This window comes from Pieris rapae, chromosome 11 (assembly GCF_905147795.1).
Source record: "Pieris rapae chromosome 11, ilPieRapa1.1, whole genome shotgun sequence".
Classification (NCBI taxonomy): domain Eukaryota; kingdom Metazoa; phylum Arthropoda; class Insecta; order Lepidoptera; family Pieridae; genus Pieris; species Pieris rapae.
Genome location: NC_059519.1, coordinates 8,612,770 through 8,623,758, shown reverse-complemented (window position 1 = coordinate 8,623,758; position 10,989 = coordinate 8,612,770). Strand labels below are relative to the sequence as shown.

The following is a 10,989-nucleotide window of genomic DNA, read 5'->3' as shown; positions in this document are numbered from 1 at the left end:
ATCTTTAGTATCTTAGTCAAGGAGATCTTTCTAAATTATGACATTCTTGAATGCATTTATTAGCTTATGAGTTGTCAAATTCCTTAGTATGCTCAATTGTTTTTGTGACTAATATTATCTGTGTAAATTTCCATTTTATCTAAATAGACATTTATTTCTTTTTATATATTAAAGATTTTATTAGCCCTAAGTTGCCTGTCATACATTTACATACTATTTATTAGCTAGCAGTTATTACATAAAGCTTTTCTTGGACAAAAAAATATTTGTTGCTATAGTATGATAATTATTAGTAAGCAGTGTTTTCTGATTCTCTTGGGAAATAAAGTTATTATAAACACTACCATAAGTTTCATGACACAGTTGACTTCCATATTTTTTTAAATCTACAACATACAGTTTCTTTTACTGAATTGTTATTTGTGTTATTATTAAAATAGGTCTTGTTAGATATTTATGTGATAATTAAAACCTAAAAAAAATTATTTAGTTTTATTTATATTAATTTATAATATACAACATATAAAAATAATACAATACAATTTGCTTAAAATGAGCGAACAGTTCCAGCACCGTATCTAATTTCCTTTTCAAACTGTTCTGCTTTTAGTGTACCATCAATACTTTTGCAATTCTTATTGAAAACACTATATGCTGAAATTTCACCTTTCCTTTTAGGTCTTGTACTTGTATTTAAATAAATACCAATAAGTACTGATATAACAAAAAATACTGCACCAAACTGTAGATTTAGAAAAATAATATATAAGGTTAACCAAATAACACCATATATTGACCATTTTAGCATACAATACCGCCATGATTCTTGATTTTCTTCATTATATTCAACTTCACTAGTTTCTGATGTTAAATCTACTGTATCTTCAAGTACAGATTTTGAGATATTATTTAGTGGATGTTCCTCACTTTCCAACTGAAATTAAATGTTAAGTATTAAAATATGTTTGATTAGTAGGCAATTTTCAATGAAAATTAACAGGCAACTTGAGTAGGGTGTCATACCAATATAACTTCTTCTTGCTTTTTGTCCATTTCAACTGATTTTGAAACTAAAAAGTTAATGAGCTTATCTTTAGAGTTGTCCAATTTTTGTTTGATATTATCTATAAACTGTTGTCGTTTTCTAAGTGCTCTATACTCTTTCAACTTTGCCTCTATTTGTGACATATTTTACCTTTGAAAACATGTTAGACTTTATTAAAATGTAAATATTAAATAAAGGAAGCTAAGGGCATGCTGTTGGGAAGGCTTTAATCAAATGGGATTATAAATACCGTTTCTAGATGTTTATTAATTATATAACTTGATTATAGGTCACTGTTTTAACTTAATTTGTGGTGATTGTGTTTGTTTGTCTGATCATATCACTCAAGCCTACGCTTGTGACCAATTTCTAATCAGTTACATAGAACTATGCTTTGTGATATGCACAAGTTAACTTAAACCCTGTGGCAGAAATACTAAATACCATACACTACTTTGGTTATTGGTATGTTGTTTTATTTAAACGGAAATCAACAAGAAGTCAAAACATTAAACTAGGAAAACAATAAACATTGAACAGCTGGCACTTCGCGTCTTGAAATAATAAAATGTCATTTTCTAGGTTGTTATCTATCAAAGTCAACCTAAGTGACCGGTGTTGTTTTACCTTTATTCTCTTTCATCTCTTTTAAAAACCAGTAGAAGGAATTTGCTATCTATGATTTATTTTCTTTCTTTTATGTATATTCAAGAAAATAATGCAGCAAAATGTTTTTAAATTAAGTGAAATAGTGCGTACTCTCCACATACGATTGTTTTATCTGTGGCGAGTAAATCGCGTTTGCGCGGCACGGTGTTAATACTTGAAACCAATCAATAATGTTTTGTTTTTATACCCTTCATTTTATGACTTAATATTTAGATAATATTTACATGGAACACCAATCAGAAATGGGGGCTTATGGTGAAAGCCCAAATGTACAAAATAGTGGAAATTATATTACTATTATTCCTGTGGACTACACACGGCGAGGATATCCAATACAAGCTGAATATCAATACAAGTAGGTTTATTATCATAAAAATACATAACTTACTGAAATATCGAAGCCAGAACCAGAAATAATGCATCCATTAAATAATAGTATATTGTTTTTATTATTCAGAAATTAATGTGGTATATTAAATACAAATAAATAGACAATGTCTACTACTAGAAAACTTTTCACTTGTTATATTAAATGAATGTATTAGTATTATTGCATTTATTATAAATAGCCAATATTATTATATTTTATATGTTATCTATTAAAATATAATTTAAAAAATAAGGCTCATCTCAGATTTCTAAATCAGCTCGCAAATTGACGTTGATGTTAGGAAGCGTTTATATTGCAATATATAAAGCTAGGTAATTATAGTCTTATAATTTTATATCTAAATATAATTACTATTTCAGTGAATTTCGATCTCGCGAGGAATACTATTCTATGCAAAGTCAGAAATTGCAGGCGGAAGTGAATGCGCATTTATATTCCGTGTCCCAGCGATTGCCTCATCTGTCCTACAGTCCCCTGGGCAGACACGGGGATTGGGACAAACATGATCCCCATAAGGCCCTGCCAGACTCCAAAGAGAGCAATAGTTCTGATTCGTTGGAGAAAAGTGTTATGGGTAGGTAAAAAACAAAAAAAAATTTACTTCTATATTTTTTATTTATTATATTACATTTCTACTACTTAGTTATTTTATGAATATTTTGATCTCGCAAAACATCGTTAATTTTATTATTATTATAAAATCAATATCCGTGATCCTGAATATTTTGAATTCAAGAGACGCAAAAAATCTTGTACAGCTGATTTTTTTCAGGATCAAACTTAAGTAGTTGTTCGAATCAGACAGGTTCAAGTAGCATCGCTGCAGGGTCGTTTAGTACCACGGAACCAATCACTAGTGGGGGTAGTTCTTCCAGTGCCATTTCGCCACCTTTACCTGGTAAGACATATTTTCATTAAGTCTCTAGCGTACGTGAAACACATTGGATCTGACATACGTGATTTATACTTAGAACTAAGGGTGTCATTCAAAAACAATCCTACTTAACGCCAAAGATGTGACAGATGTGTCAAAATCCAATATATTTTTCGACATACGGGAGTCAAGACTTAGCGACAGCTCTCGTTTCTAAGTCTTACCGTGATAATTCAATCGTTAAGTAACGACGGAAAGTAAGTAGTTAAGCCCGCACTATGATATACTTATTTTTAATTTCGTGTTGTTAATTATAACAAAAAAATAATTAAGAAGAATGGGTATCAAGCTACCTTAACACTATTAAGGCATATATATACATGTAAATATGGAGTTTAATTTGACATTAAAAAAACTTGTGGTCCTCGGGGTCTGCCGCGGTAAAGCTACGCATAGCTCTTTTTATCAACTTATGCAATCATAATTATTTATTTATGCAGTATTTTTTTCCTTGATATAAATTCAACCTACCAATCAACCAGACTCAGGCTAACACGCTTATATAGTTTATCTCACTCGTCACCGATCTCGTCAGAGAGATGTGAGACGTATGCGTTCTGTCACCCTCTAACGCGTATTCCCCGCACCTATCTTCCCTATCTTCTTCGTGTGTTAGGTTTATTTTTGTTATGGAATTTCTTGAATCGATCACTGCACTTAAAGCCCGCGATAGCCCCTCCCGCCCGTGAAGAACTGAACGAATCGTCTAGATTAACCATTATAATAAAATCATCAGAATCACTACATATTATAAAACAAAGTCGCTTTCTCTGTCCCTATATCCCTTTGTATGCTTAAATCTTTGAAACCACGCAACGGATTTTGAAGCGTTTTTTTATATAGATAGAGTGATTCAAGAGGAAGGTTTATATGTATAATAACATCCATTAAATAGTGGAGAAGTACTGTTATTTTTGAGGTTTCTAATGTGATGTCGTAAATAATTACATTTTTTCCGCTTACATTGCAAACGCAGGCAGGCAGACCCTACGAGTTTTATCAAAATAATGTACTAAGTATTGTACACATTGAAAAGGTCTACAGAAAAGTCCGTGATGGTATATATCTATCTCTTATGTATAACCCACATTTTTATATACAACGTTCACAGATTTTCTGTAGTGTATTTAGTATCTGCATTGCACCCGTGCGAAGCCGGGGCGGTTCGCTAGTAACATATATTCTTCTCTCGTAGATGAATTTGCTGGAATCACTTCGTTCGCTGCCAATTTTGAATATAACAGGGGCCCAAAGGGGCGCCTAGGATAGGTTGTGTGATACAGTTCCTTGGACACTCACTACCAGACAGCTCACAAGAATCGCTACTTCCACTTTCATATCATTTTTCATATTTCAACCTAACAGGCTCCTCTGGCAGTACAGCATCATCGTCCACCGGATCATCGAATCCTGTGACCTGCGTCTATCTGATGTCCCGAATAGCTATCATGGTTGAGATGAGTTCTGAGGAGGTGCCTTCATGCGTCACGGCTTCCAGGTTCCTCAATGCTGTATTGGCGACTGAGGAATTGGGGATGAACACACCGAGTGTCAGAAATCTTGCTGCGAATGTGTTTGCTCTGTGGATGTGTAGTCCTTTGTTAGGTGAGAATGGTTTTTAATTTGTAAAATAAACAACAAAAGTTTTCAATTGCAACTACCGTCATTTATGACGTGAACAGTGAATGATAGCTAATAGTTAGATTTAAACATAGTATAAATATATGAATAAGTCATAAATTTATAAAAGTACATATTATAGCATGTATCACGAATATATTCATTGCATTCTTTATATTCGGCGTGTGCTCATTAGGAATGGTGGGCAGAGAGACTGCCGCATGAAGTTGACACTTGAACTATTGCTATAATTGGAGTTTTTGAGTTTTTTTGAATGCCGAGTCATGCCTATTTCTTTTGATTTCAGAAATTCAATTAAAGCCCCACCATTGCCCGTGGCGTATATGGGCAGGTTGGCAGAAACTACTCCAAAGATATGGCCACGGATCCGAATCACGAAGAAGCAGGGACCAGCCAGCGTTAAGGCTTCAGAGGAATGTCTTCTTTCCTAAGCATCTTGAGGAAGGAATTAAGTGAGAGATTTTATGTTATTGCATTGATTTTATCGCAGCCTTTGAGCGGGTTGACCTAATCAAGAAATTTCGTAACGATAATTAAAACCTAACATAATGACGTGATAGGTACGCGTTAGAGTGAGACAACGCATATCTCTCTGTCTCACATGCGTAAGCGCCGGAGCAGCCGGTACGCTTTAGAGTGAGACAGTCTATATATGCGTGTTAGTCTGGTAGAGTGGTATTTTGAATTAATATCATAGAAAAAAATCATTAACGAGTTGATAAAAAAATGATATGAAATAGCTTTATCGCAGTCCCCGAGTGCCACACATTTATTTATTTAATTTCTTTGCTCGCCCCCATAGCTCGTTTAACCCAATCTAGTAATTGTCTAATCTGTCTGTCCACGTCTGTGGCAGATATGAATCCATGGTGAAACCTAAAAAATAAAGATCAATCTCTGTTCAAGTGTTCATGGATTAAATTTTAAAATTTATTAAACGAGAACGTTTAAAAACTAATCGGTGGCGAGCAAAAATTAAAAAAAAAAATATCATTCAATTTATACCATATTTTTCTACAAACAACAATGATGCAGCTTCATCAGTATTTCAGGGATTCTCGGATTCAAGAGTTACTTTACGAGGAGGCACGTCACAATGTAGTCACAGGGCGGTATCCTCTCGAAAGCGCCCAAGCCCTGATGCTGGGCGGCCTTCAAGCCAGAATACAGCTCGGTCCGTACGATCCTCATAGACATACCGCAAAGTTCTTTAGGTGAGAGTTTTATTACAGACAGAACCCTTATTCTCCCTTCTCTTTTTTGTGAATAAATTGTAATACGAAGTATATTTTCCAAACATTTTTTTATTATATTCCATTGTTTAGTCCTTGTTATAATTAGTTATGGCTTGTAAGGTAAAATGAGAAACTACTCTAAAAACCCCAATTTCAATATTGTTATTTTTATATTAATATTGCGTAGTACGGCAAAATCTAAATCATAGCGGTTAATCATATTATGGAGTACGCTTGCAGTTTAAATAAATATAATAATAATAATATTAATAGTAATATTATATTTTACCACTAGTAATTATCAGCTGTCAAATAGGCTAAACAAAAATTAACGAGTCGTAGAAAGTAGGATATTTTATAAAGGCCGATCGAGATTTTACGGAATAGTAAACATTTTAACAGGGAGAACCAGGATAAATATCTCCCAAAGCATGCGAGATCAGGACAATGGGCGAAACTACTGCCCGCGGGGCGAAAGGGCAGCCCCGAGGCCAAACTCCTAGAACAGGCACAAAGACCGCCCGCAGCCCCTCCAAGGAAATTGAGGCACAAGTATCTCGCTCACACCAGGACTTTGCCAACTTATGGGTGAGAATTGAATGCTTTTTAATCAGCTTTTAAAAGCTTCCATCAGAATAGAGCAATTTTTAAATATGTATGTATGTTTGTCCACAAATTACTGAATAGTTTGGGTATAGTTATTTGAGAGATGGGCATGTATTTAATTATATCTTCACGCATTCCATGGTAGGCAGAGAACACGGATCTCCATTCCAACCTCTCCCTTCCACATTCATGACACCATGCACGCTCCTTGATATGGGTGCTTTTACTTTTTCCGTTATTTTTAATACTTAAACTTATGTCTCTTATCATAATGGGCGTATCTATCTAAGGGCTTCTTGGGCAACAGCCCAAGACCTCGTGTATACAAAGGGCCCCACTAAAAACAATAGGCGATATTTAAACTAAAGAAATCTCTCAATTTTTTTAAAAATCCCATCATAATTTTGGAATCCCTGAGATCCAATCAAAATATGTACGATGCGCGTCTATCGAACCGAACGAGGAATTCACCGACGCATATTTTTTCGCGTATTGATGAATTGAATGATTTAGGCCGATAGCTATGCTTACCTCGTCTAGTCCATCTAAGATATACTTGTAATATTTAAGGTTCTTGTAGCACAAACTATACAATACTTTTGTATCTAGCTCAAAAGTATGAAAAATCCATAGAAATTGCATTATTTACTCCATTCAAACATGTCATAATATATGGTATTCCGTACGAATACAGTCATTTCTTGTCTATTAGCTAGCAGTCAAACCAAAAATACTTCGAATAATCCATGGACAATTTAAATACAATATAAACAGTAATGAGACATAAAAAAACTTACCATAAATTTATGTTTAAAATAAAACATGTAGGCGGGGAAAAACGGCTCAACTATAGGTAAGAGTCATCCCTCCACCTTCGATTATGTTGTCTTTGGTGTATTCTCTTGAGCTGTGGAGTTCTAATGCTAGGGCGCTAGTTAAAGAGTTAATTTGGCACCCGGTAGATAGTACCGGTTATCCCAGAGTTGGTGCTTTCCTGGCTTTGCGAATAAATATGGCAATACAGCGAGGAAATGCTGCCAGCGTTAAAGGTCCACTAACACAGGGACCACTTTTTAAATTGGTCTTAAATTTCCTTTTATTAGTTTTATTTTATATAGGTTAAGAAAACTGTAAATAATGTATTTTTGTTTGTTATGTTTAGTTATACGAATAAAATCGTTTCATGCATGAAATATTTGTGTAATCTAAACTAATATAACATTAGGATGAAACTTCTAGAAATAAACTTTTAATACCACAGAGCAGCGTTCTTCCAAGGTCAAATAGAACAACCAGTACGAAGTTTAACGAGTCTTTTGACGCATGAAGACATTCCAGTACTGGTGGCTGTTAACTCCAATGGCGTATACGTCATTGATGACACAGAAAGTGTGAGTATCAAAAATCGACACTGCAATCGTGCCACAATTGTCTTCGAGCCTGGTTGGTCATAGTTTTCAAATGATGTGAGAAACCTCTCAGGGTAACTCAGAGTGGAGAATCACCAATAATTGTGACTCCCATCAATACTGATAAATGATTATTTGAAGGGTTTTCAATTTTTTTAGTTCAGAACTGAATGGATATAAAATTCTTATTATTTGCAATTCCATGTTTTTTTTATGTAACAGTAGGTACCTGATGTTAAGTGGTACCGTCACCCATGCACATTGAAGGCTCTCCTAGGCAGGACTCTTTCCTGACGCTGCATGATTCATGAAATCCTCAAATAATTTTAAAATTTAAGTATCTTGACTTACTTGACTTAATGTCCTATAACCGCTAGATTCACCAAGCCCCAAGTCTTTTCGGCTCCCTTTACCCCATCTGCAGTGTTGGCCTAGTGGCTTCAGCGTGCGACTCTCATACCTGAGGTCGTAGGTTCGATCCCCGGCTGTGCACGAATGGACTTTCTTTCTATGTGCGCAATTAACATTTGCTCGAACGGTGAAGAAAAACATCGTGAGGAAATCGAAATGTCTTAGACCCAAAAATTCGACGACGTGTGTCACCGTGGCAACGTGGCACCTGAGGTTGATCACCTCCTTGCCTATTAGATTTAAAAATGATCATGAAACAGATTCAGAAACCTGAGGCCAAAACCTAAAAGAGGTTGTAGCGCCACTGATTTTTTTTACCCCATCTGCAACTGTACTACGACAGGTTTAAGTCGGCAACGCTTCCACTTTCCTTGCGGATTCCAATCAAGCGCCTGCTTAGAGATGAATCTCTTCGTAGTGTATTCCTATATCTATGCCTATCCATTTCTACTTGCGTTGATATGTTGACGGACCTCTTCCAAAGCTGCTTATGCTGCGATAAATCTTTTCTCCCAATTTAGTAGATAATATAGTGAATTTCAAAATTTTAAAAATAGAATATTGCAGACGGTATTACTGGGATTGCTGTATGAGGAATTGTCTTGGGACATCGGTCTACCCTCAGACGATAATGAAGATTGTCTGCCGTGTCTCTTCCTACAGTTTATGGTGGTTGAAAATGGCTTACGAGTCTCCAAGATATTACAGGTATTAACATGTGATAGGAAATATGTTCGGGATAAGAATTGATGCTATGGGATTTCATATATGGTGGTACCTCGTCATACGTTTAATTCGTTCCATATTTTAAATAATTGGAATGCCATTATTCCGTTTCAGCTTCCAAAATTTCAGTCAAAGTTATCAAAAATGTTTCCAAAACGAGGGAAAGAAAATAAGTCTTTAGATTGCGTTTCCTCGAATCTCAAATCTTGCTTTCAAAGCAAAATTTCGCTCGCTTCTCAAAACACTCGTATTTCTATGTACCACTGTAATTTATGTCATTTTAATAATTCACTATAAGTCTTTTAATTTTTAACATTAAGTTAACATATTATATGGCTAATTGTGTGGATTTTTATAATCAATCGATCTAAATGTATTCTGTAAACAAGTTATTTATTTACTGTCAAAATATAATGCCGTAAATCTTGTAAACATGAATTAAGAAGTGTAGCAACAGTACTCGACAGTACAACGATTATATATTGCTATTTATTAATTAATAAATAATTATTTGTGTTTTCAATCGATTTTCATCCAAAAATATTGTGTGTAATTTAAATTCCAGGTATTTTCAAAGCAGGCAATAATGATGGACGCATTAATCGGACACTTCGCAGGTGAATACCGAAAACGATTGGGACAGGAAACACCCAGCGATCACGCAAACTACGACTACCATTCAGGTATAATGGTTCAGGGGGAAAAGGGGACAAGTGGGCACCAGATGTAAATGATACCTCCGCCCATGGACACTCACATTGCTTAGAAGGATCGCAAGTGCATTACCGGTCTTTTAAAAATTGGCGCCCTAGACTGGTTCCTCATAGTGGTGGGGCGAAAAAACTATTAAAAAAACATTCAGTTGTGGGACGACGAATGTCGAGTAGATACGGGTGGAATTTATATTCTGCCTTGACTTCCGATGATGAAACACAAAGTGAACACGTCGTGATACATTCGGTAGAAGATGCAAAGAATAGGAGACACATTCTGAATCTATTTTTCAATGCTCTACTGTTTTCTAATGTGCCTTACGAGTAATTAAAAAAAAATAACTTCAAGTTCGTGAACTTTGTCGGTCAATGACTCTAAAGTTCAACTATGTGATATTTATTTTGAGGAATATACTGAATCGGCTTGCCAAGCACACGAACTCACTCGCATAAAAAATTTTTTTTTTCTTTTTTTAGATTCGGGTAGTATATCCCTTCCCCCCTTATCTCGACCGGATTCCCCTCAACGGCGTTTGGCTAACAAACTATCCCGGCTTGCCTTGGCCACTCACGATGGAAGAGGCAATTTACTTGGTGGAGCTGGCGACTGGTCTACTGGATTACATCAAACGCAACCTTCCTGGATATTTCCTAAACATTAATAAAGTTATTGTAGTCATGGTTTTTTATTTACTATGTGTTCCGTGTTTACGTATTTATTACTAAATATTATAAAGAGGAAACATTTGTATGTAAGTATGTTTGTAACGAATTTGCTCCAAACCGATTTTTTAAATTCTTTCACCATTTTAATGCCACACATTATCACTGATTAAAATAGGCTATGAATATCTTAATTGCAAGTAAAAAATAAGGTTCCATACTAAAACTACAATAAGGGCCATAACTCACCGAGATGCCGTGACGACGTGGCCAGCGACGTCGCCAACTAGTTTTAAAACTAGTGTAAAAAAAGCCATTTATCTATGCGCTGCGAAAACTATTGATGAAAAAAAAAGTTCCAAAATAAAGAAAATATAACTAATATAGGGGAAGAAAAATAAATAGCCACAGGCCGCTTGTATATTTATTGTAAAACCAGTTTCTTGAAGGCTTTTTACAAAGATTAATGAAGTTGCCAAAAATGGCTACCAAGATCATATAAGTATAGAGGAGCATATTAATACATTATTTAATCTAAAGTGTCAC

At 35.0% G+C, this 10,989-nt stretch overlaps 2 protein-coding genes across 3 annotated transcripts; one reads left to right on the top strand and one right to left on the bottom strand.

Moving 5' to 3' along the window:
- Positions 1-193: 193 nt before the first annotated feature.
- On the bottom strand, positions 194-1,619 carry LOC110997513. 2 transcript variants are annotated; one of them, XM_022265701.2, is made up of 3 exons: positions 1,296-1,619; positions 1,024-1,213; positions 194-934 (listed from the first exon to the last, which is right to left on the bottom strand). In XM_022265701.2, exons 2-3 carry the CDS (start codon positions 1,186-1,188, stop codon positions 548-550), a joined length of 552 nt encoding a protein of 183 aa, XP_022121393.2. In that variant the 5' UTR covers positions 1,189-1,213; positions 1,296-1,619; the 3' UTR covers positions 194-547. The 2 variants fall into 2 exon arrangements, with proteins under 2 accessions (XP_022121393.2, XP_022121392.2); XM_022265700.2 differs by having other exon boundaries at positions 1,024-1,195; positions 1,296-1,618.
- Positions 1,620-1,825: 206 nt separating this feature from the next.
- Positions 1,826-10,455, top strand: LOC110997523 (putative FERM domain-containing protein FRMD8P1). Its single transcript, XM_045630232.1, has 11 exons — positions 1,826-2,069; positions 2,465-2,679; positions 2,878-3,003; positions 4,405-4,644; positions 4,967-5,132; positions 5,733-5,894; positions 6,318-6,503; positions 7,783-7,912; positions 8,909-9,049; positions 9,633-9,750; positions 10,258-10,455. The coding sequence occupies exons 1-11, from the start codon at positions 1,939-1,941 to the stop codon at positions 10,440-10,442; spliced, it is 1,800 nt and encodes a 599-aa protein (XP_045486188.1). The 5' UTR covers positions 1,826-1,938; the 3' UTR covers positions 10,443-10,455.
- Positions 10,456-10,989: the final 534 nt, after the last annotated feature.

Coding starts and splice junctions, on each gene's coding strand:
- LOC110997513 (XM_022265701.2), bottom strand. CDS start 1,188: ATGTCACAAATAGAGGCAAAGTTGAAAGAGTATAGAGCACTTAGAAAA. Junction 935..1,023: donor AGCAAGAAGAAGTTATATTG/GTATGACACCCT, acceptor ATTTAATTTCAG/TTGGAAAGTGAGGAACATCC.
- LOC110997523 (XM_045630232.1), top strand. CDS start 1,939: ATGGAACACCAATCAGAAATGGGGGCTTATGGTGAAAGCCCAAATGTA. Junction 3,004..4,404: donor CATTTCGCCACCTTTACCTG/GTAAGACATATT, acceptor TCAACCTAACAG/GCTCCTCTGGCAGTACAGCA. Junction 5,895..6,317: donor CATACCGCAAAGTTCTTTAG/GTGAGAGTTTTA, acceptor ACATTTTAACAG/GGAGAACCAGGATAAATATC.